The sequence below is a fragment of the Anomalospiza imberbis genome, chromosome 30, assembly GCF_031753505.1.
Source record: "Anomalospiza imberbis isolate Cuckoo-Finch-1a 21T00152 chromosome 30, ASM3175350v1, whole genome shotgun sequence".
NCBI classification, from domain to species: domain Eukaryota; kingdom Metazoa; phylum Chordata; class Aves; order Passeriformes; family Viduidae; genus Anomalospiza; species Anomalospiza imberbis.
The window spans coordinates 2,701,026-2,708,590 of record NC_089710.1 but is presented as its reverse complement, the minus strand read 5'-3'; the positions used below and the strand labels follow the sequence as shown (position 1 = coordinate 2,708,590).

The following is a 7,565-nucleotide window of genomic DNA, read 5'->3' as shown; positions in this document are numbered from 1 at the left end:
GTAAACATAACTACATATATGAAAATATAAATCTATTGCATCTATAATGATATATATAGATTTAACTATATAAACACACCTCTATAAACCTATAAATGTATCTATATAGATATATAAATAGAACTGCAGAAATCTATAAATCTATGTATAAACAGAGGGATTCCACCTGCCCGATAGTCATAGGCTCTCCCTCTGATCCTCCTTCTTACGCAGGGCAGCCCTCCTGGCGAGGTAGATCAGGTGGATATCTGGGAAACAAAGGGAATGCTGGGTCAGTATTGGCCTCTGTGCATCTTTCCCTTTGGAAGTAACTGTCCTTCCACCAGGGACTGTCAGACATGGCCTGAAAGGCAGACTCTCACTTGGCAATTTGAAGCCTGCTCTTTAAAGAACAGGCATTCTTCCAAGTTTTCAAAACTTATGAAGTATCCCAAAACTTTTAAGTATCCCAATAAACTCACAGCACTCACAGTGCAAATAGCACCCACGAGAGCTTGAAACACAGTCCCAGCTGCCACAGAGAAGCCCAGGATTGTTCTTTCTCTGAGGACAGACAGACCTCAGTCCTCATTGAAATGGCTGAAGCTGAGGGGTGCTGGGGGCTGAGTTATGAACTGGCACCGTTCCCTGCCACCTACAAACTGCCCTCTGCAGTGAGCAACAGCTCCTCCAAAACAACCACCAGCTCTGGGATGAACAGCTGGGAGGGAAAGAGCTCCCTACCAGGCCTGCAGGCTGCACCAGCTTTGCACAAGAATGCAGATCCAAAGGGCTCTCTCTGTCCTTTAGTTCTCCCTAATTTGGAGTAATTTCAGTTTTTCCCTGAGCTACTGGATTTATGACTAATGATTTGTTTAGTCTCAGAGCTTCTGCTGCTTGCATTTTTAATATATCTCACAACAGCTACCAGCAGACTGGTACTACATTGATTTAATGCTTGGAGACAAAAAGCTCAGACTTGTACACTGACTTTTTGCTGGGGTTTTCTTCTCTTGCTTCAAGAGTCACTCAGTGTTGCCTCCAGAGCACTGACACCCAGCAGCAAACTTATCCATGGACATCAGCACAAACCTGGGACACTGGAGCTGGTGACACAACTCCCACAGAGTCAGGTTTATTCCCTGCTCTCTTGCCACAGCAGAGGACTCGGTGTCAGAACCTCTGGAGAAGCGTGGAGGGCAGAGCTCGGGCAGGTTGTGCATGTGCCTTTGAACTAAAGGCACCAGGAAGCACTAACCCTGCAGACAGGAACTCAACTCTTCTCGTCTCCCTTCCTGCCAGAGGCAGGCTCAGAGCAGCCGTCTCACACCTCTCTAAACCAATGGGGCTCTGTCCTTACCAAGCTCCTCAGGCTCCTGGGAATTGCTCCCACAGCTCTTGGTGCCAGGCAAAGCTCCCTCTGCTGCAGCTCTGTCCACAGGCTCCCCTTCTGAAGACTCAGGCACAACATTAATTTTGCCCTTGAAAGAGAAACAGAAAGAAAGAAACCCTTCTCACCAGTTACACAAAACATCTGGTCCAACAACTCTGTGGCTCACACTCTTAATCCCTTGCTCCTAACAAGAAGTCTGGGCCCCAAAGCCCTTCAAAAGTCAAAAAGATTTGACTTCTCAAACACCATCCAAAGGCTGTCAAAGGTGACAGTGTTGAACGTGGGGGTGACACTGAACACATGGAATGGCTGCTAAGGAAGGAGTCCTGCCAGCTCCTGGCACAGGGATGTGCTCCTCCCTGCACAGCCCTGAGCACAGCACTCTCATCCAGGCTGCAGCTTGGCAGGGACTGCGTGGGAACACACATCCCTTCCCGCAGAGACGCCCGAGAGCAAGGTGACTGAGCTCTGCAATCTGGACAGCAAGAGTGGCCAGTTTGCCCAGCTGAGGATTTCCCAGATGGAAACTGGACTGCAGGCCCCAGGTTACTGAGAGGACAAGAAAGCTGCAGCTGCAGCCCGGCCCCACCCACGGCTCTGGGAGCGCCTACACGCACGGCAGGGCTCTCACAGCAGCAGCTGCAGCCCAGCCCTGCTTTGCCTTGGCCTTGCCACCCAAAAGAGGCACAGCCCACATCTGCTGCTGGAACAGAGGCACCTCTCGCACACCCCTCCCTGCACGGGACACTCTGCCTTCAGTGGCAATTCTCCAAACACTCTTCTCTTCTTTCCCATCTAACAAAGCCTCTCAGAACCTACAAAGCTTCCACTTCCACACCACAAATGCCCCTGCACGAGGAATTCTTCCCAGGAAAATGAGCACCCAAACTTGGCCAACACAGGCTCACACCTTCTCATCCTTACTCAGGGGGGAGACTTTTTCATTCCCTCTTCTTTAGGAAATCTTGCTTTACCAAGAAAATCCCTCCCTGTCTGTTCACAGCTGAACTCAAGAAGCCTTTGTTTCTCAGCCCTGCAACAGCATTCAAAAGCTGTCAGTCCAGCCCCTTTCATCCCTGTCCAATGCAGTTACCTGAGCAGAGGGAGAAATCATCTCCTCCAGTGTCTCCAGCACTATGTCCAGATCCACTGGTGGCAATTCCTCTTCCCCAGGAGTACTCCACAGCCAGCTGGGGGCTGTCCATGCTGCATAACCAGCACTGCCAGCTGGACCACTGGGAGCTGAAGTGTCTGGGGTGGCTGCAAGAATCCAAACACATTGGTCAGGCTCCACAATGGGGCTTTGGGACGCAGAGCTCTAGTGCTGCCTTGGACCAAATATCACAGGAAGCACACAGCAACCTCAGTTCCAGAAATGTATTCAGACTTCCCAGGGGATTGGAAGAGCGAGTTCTTCCTCTCACAAAATACTTATCCTAATGGACATGTATATAGATGAAAGCATGCATTGTAAAATTGATAGAGACAGACACAGACACACACACACACTTTATGATCACAGCCTTTTGCATCTTCCCAGCAGCTTTGGGATTTGGCTGCTTGAGTTTCTCATCACAAAAGACCACAGAATGTAGATTCACCCAGGAAGAGCCCAGATCCTCAGACACACTCACTGAAATTATACAGTGAGTTTATTCTGAAAACAGCCTTGTGGGCAAGGCCGCATTCTGCTGGTGCAGCTGTTCTGGAGCACACAGAGCTCATTTCAATGGCACGGCTTGATTTGCAGGGCAGACAGTCTCAAACATCTGCAATATCCTATCACCGTCCTAGTTTGGCTTCATTCAAAGGAAGAGGGGAGTGCACCTAACACTGACCACTTGTCAGGCAGTATTTTTTGCTTTGCGCTTGTACCCCTACAGAGAGGCTGTCTGGAAAATGCCCCCAACACCCTCCCAGTCTGCAGCAAGGACAGGAAAAGCAGGCAGAGTCTCTGTTTTCAAGGTCCTTCTTCCTAGGCGACTTGACACTTTCTACCTGATTCTCACTTGAGATCTACCCATGACAGAGCACTGCGGGAAAACACTTCAAAGGGTCATTAACCAGGATCTGTTTGAAGAGGAAGGCTAGAAACTCTTTCCCTATCTGATGGGCTGCAGGCTGGCAAGTGCTGCTCTGAAGATGTGCAGCAGCTTCTCTGTGGAGAGGCCATGGAAGGGCTGTGATGGTCTACAGGAACCAGCAGAAGGATGAGCTCAGGGAGGCATTTAAGCTCCAGGGGAGCCAGCCGAATGATAAGCTCACAGTTGAGATTAAATCTGCCCGTGCCTGGTTGCTCTGATGAAACCCCAAGAAGTCCAGATGAGACAAATATTTTCTTGGGGAGATGCTAGGAAAACCTCAGATTCCTGAGCACCTGCACTTTGCCTGGAAGCGCCTGGAGGCAGCTCTAAACCCTGAGGTGAGGAGCAGCGAGGTCCTGGTAGGAGAGCACTGTGTAGGAGTGGGAAGAAGAAAGGAAGCAAAGGGAAAACTGGTCTTTGGGCGTGTTTCCCTTGGCAGCAGCTGTACATCTGTCAGGGAAAACAAAAGCCCCCATCCTCCCAAGCAGGGTGAGAAAAATGAAAAAAGAAACAACCAACACGTTCAAGGGCTATTCAACTAGCAGCTGCTGGTCTAATGAGCTCTCCCCTATTCGCTCAACTGTCTGGGAAAACTCTCCCGCGTTGCCCTTCCCTGGAAGGAGGCAACTGCCAGAAAGCCAACTGTCAGCTCTCTTCCCCACTGCCCCGGAGGGACAGGAGACTCCCTTCAGCTGGGCCGGAGCAGGACCGAGCCCTCGGCTCACCCGCACTCACGGAGAGCTCCCCAAGCACCCCGGGGCCGCGCAAGGAGCAGCAGCAGCCAGGGCGCATGGCAGGGCCAGCTGCAGCCGAGCGGGCCAGGCTGTGGTGAGCGCAGCCGCGGCGGGACTGTCCCGCAGCCCCGGCAGCCCGGCACAGCCGGCACAGCTCCCGGGCCCTGCCGGCACAGCTGCCTTGCCCAAGGACAGCCCCTGTGCCGGCCGGGGCAGCTGCGCTGAGCAGCCCCAGCACGGGCAGGGCCCGCTGCTGCCCCGCCGGGCAGTGCCCACGGCCACAGCCCACGCCACCCTCCGCGCCCGGAGCTCCCACCCCGACTCACCGGCTCTGGGCGGCTGCCCGGCGGGGAAGGAGGGCACCTCCCGCTCCGTGCGCAGCTGCTGGAAGCGGCTGGGCTGGTGGCTGCGCACCTCCCGCCCCGCCGCCAGCCGCTGCCTGCTGGCCCTGGTCAGGCGCTTGATGCGGAGCAGGAGGTCGGGGCGGTCGCAGCGAAAGTTGGGGTTCCTGAAATGGAGCCAGCTGCCGGCATCGCCCGGCTCAGCTGAGCCAACCCCGCCCGGCACCTTGCGGAAGCCGTAGAGGTTGAGCTGCCGCACGAAGCTGCCGAACTGCGTGGCTTGGAAGGAGCCCGGGGCCGGCCCCGCCCCCTCACTGCCCGCCCCGTGGGCGTCGCCCGGGCTGAGCAGCTCCCGCTCGAAGAGGGAGCGGTCGATGAGCAGCCCCCGGGCCCGGCTGTCCCAGCGCACGGAGCGGACGCGGGGGCTGTTCGCCAGGCGCCACAGCTTGGCGGGGAAGGCGCTGGCTCTGAGCCCGGCGGGCAGCGGCAGCTCCGCCATGGCGCCGCTCGCCGGCTGTCGCCACAACGGCCCCGGCGCAACGGCCGCGGCTGCGCCGGCGGCGCGCGGCCTGAGGGGGGCGCTGCGCTCGGGCCCGCGCGCGCCCAGCCGCACGGGGCGGGGCCGAGCGCGGCAGAGCCGGGGCTGCGGGCACAGCGCGGGCGGGGCGGCTCCCGGGGCTGGCCGGGCTCCGCACGGCGGGGCCAGGTGCGAACCCTCTTTTTCCCTGGCTGCAGTCATCCTTCTGCCTTTGCTTTGCGGTACGGCCCCAAGGCGCCAAGGCAAGTGCAGGAGCTTTCAGAAAGGTCCAAACGGAGAAATCCCATCGGAAACTCTTGCTCTTTGTCCAGTGAAAACAAAACCACTCTCATTTCTGCACAGCTGAATTCAGGAAAAAGGTCTTAGTCTAAATAGCTTCCCTCTTTGGTAGGGGTTGCAAACAGAGGTCCTCACTTCCAAGCAGACAGGTCAAATGGGAGAAGGGGAAATGATGAAGAGACTTGAAGACATTTCTTTTGGACACACTCCAGCCCCTCAGTGTCCTTCCTGAATTGAGGGGCCCAGAACTGAACACAGCACTCAAGGTGTGGTCTCTCCAGTGCCGAATGCAGGGGGACAATCACTGCCCTGGCCCTGCTCCCACAGCCTGTCTGGCACAGGATGTTTTGCCCACATTCAGCATCTCCGACGCCCTTCCTGCCCCGTCCGGCCAAGACACGGCTCCAGCGGCGGACAGGGAGGCGGCCGTGTGGAGGACGGAGGGGTCGCTGGGGGCTGGAGGCAGCGCACACCTGCGGAGGGAGGGAGGGACGGGCCCGCGGCGTGTCCGGCTGGCACTGTGGGAAGATGCCGGGGACAGGGGCAGGACCCCTGTGGGATGTGGGAGAGCGGAGGAGGTGTGGGAGCAGCCGGTGTGTGTGGGAAGCTGAATCACAGAATCGGTCGGGTTGAGATTGTAATAAATGGGCCAGGAGACCAGCTCCTTTTTAATGCCTTTATTCGGTGATCAGCTCTGGGTGGGGGCCTGAGGAGTCGCGCACACCGCCGCTGCTCCCTTTGGCGACGCAGAGGAGGAGGTGATCAGTTTTGCTTCACAGCAGAGCTGGGGCTTCTGTCCTCATGGGCATGCCTAGGAAAATGCTTTCTGGCTCATTGGCTAGGGTCCTCATTCTAGTCCAGTCCTACTTAGGTCATGGTGACCTTTAAAACCTTGTTGGTGGAGTAGAGGGACTTCCCACCAGTAGGTCCAGTCACTTAGTTCTTCAAATTTTGGGTTGGCTCATCGTTTCTAGGGTCTTTTGTTGGATTTTCTTGAGCTTTTCTTAATTTGCATATTCCCGGGAATGTTTCCAGACGCCATTTCGCGGAGCAGAAGAGGCGATACCCAAAGGACTCAGTAAGGGTACAGGTAAGGGGGGGTACAATCAGGGTGTATGTAAGGGAATTAACAGTGGGGGTACAACAAGGGTTTAACAGTTATCAACATAATTAGCTTATTACAACTTGAAGTTAACAGTGGGGGTACAACAAGGGTTTAACAGTTATCAACATAATTAGCTTATTACAACTTGAAGTGCCCATTAATGTCTCTACCATTCAATTATTTGTAATCAATATCAACCATTCAATTATTTGTAAGGATGTTAGCACACATCTTTCCTCTCAATCCCTCCTCTTCTTACTTCTCAATTGGTCTTCACAAACCCTAGCTATTATTAACCCTTTTTCCCAACATGGACCATTTGAAACACCCCCTTTCGACTTTTCCATGTCTGGTCCCTGCACCAGATATGGCAAGTAGATACAGAGAATAAAGTAGATAATTACAGTTCATACTAACCCATTAATCACTGGAAGTCCTTGTTGATTGCTGCTGATAGCCAAGGTCTCCCATGCTTTTGTTCCAGCTGAGATGTCCAAGTCTTTGGGGCTTTCGAGACCTTGACTCGAGTGTGATGGGTCCATCCGTGTCCAGGTCTCCTGGCTGCTCTCTCTGAAATCCTGGTTGGATGTTATGAACAGCAAAGTCCAAAGGCAGCGTCTGTGCTAACTGGGCTTCCTGTCAACGAGATTTCACAAGACACGGCATACTGGCCACATACTGGTTTAAATATAGATCTTCTCCTTTCTGCCACCTTGAAAATGAACAAGGTAAGAATCTCAAACAATTCAAAGGGGAATAACTGGATATTTCCATGGCTTTGGCTGTCATTCTTGCCAAAGATAATGGCAAAAGCTGTACCCATGGCATCTTAGTTTCTGTCACCAGCTTCAAAGGGTGTTTATTCCTCCATTCACCCTTTTTACTTGACCTGAATTCTCAGGGTGCCAGGGGGTATGGAGGTCCCACTGAAATTTCAAAGCAGCCATAATCCCTTGAAGGATCCTCCTGTAAAACAAGTTCCCTCATCCAAGTCCACTGCCTTCACAATCCCATATTCAGAAACCATTTGGTAACTGATTGTTATGAATTATTTATGTAATTATTGGCTTTCGCTATTATTGGCTTTAGTAAATTATTTTGATATAGTACAG

The 7,565-nt window shown here is 53.6% G+C and overlaps 1 protein-coding gene across 1 annotated transcript; it reads right to left on the bottom strand.

Annotated features, from left to right (window-relative positions):
* Positions 1-2,853: 2,853 nt before the first annotated feature.
* Positions 2,854-5,136, bottom strand: LOC137463832 (heat shock factor protein 5-like). The gene is made up of 2 exons (XM_068175221.1): positions 4,517-5,136; positions 2,854-3,826 (listed from the first exon to the last, which is right to left on the bottom strand). Exons 1-2 carry the CDS (start codon positions 5,028-5,030, stop codon positions 3,783-3,785), a joined length of 558 nt encoding a protein of 185 aa, XP_068031322.1. The 5' UTR covers positions 5,031-5,136; the 3' UTR covers positions 2,854-3,782.
* Positions 5,137-7,565: the final 2,429 nt, after the last annotated feature.

Bases quoted from the DNA above. Each gene is read 5' to 3' on its own strand.
- LOC137463832 (XM_068175221.1), bottom strand. From the start codon at position 5,030: ATGGCGGAGCTGCCGCTGCCCGCCGGGCTCAGAGCCAGCGCCTTCCCC. The intron at 3,827-4,516 runs GTGAGTCGGGGT...ACTCCTACACAG, and splicing joins CGGGCAGCCGCCCAGAGCCG to TGCTCTCCTACCAGGACCTC.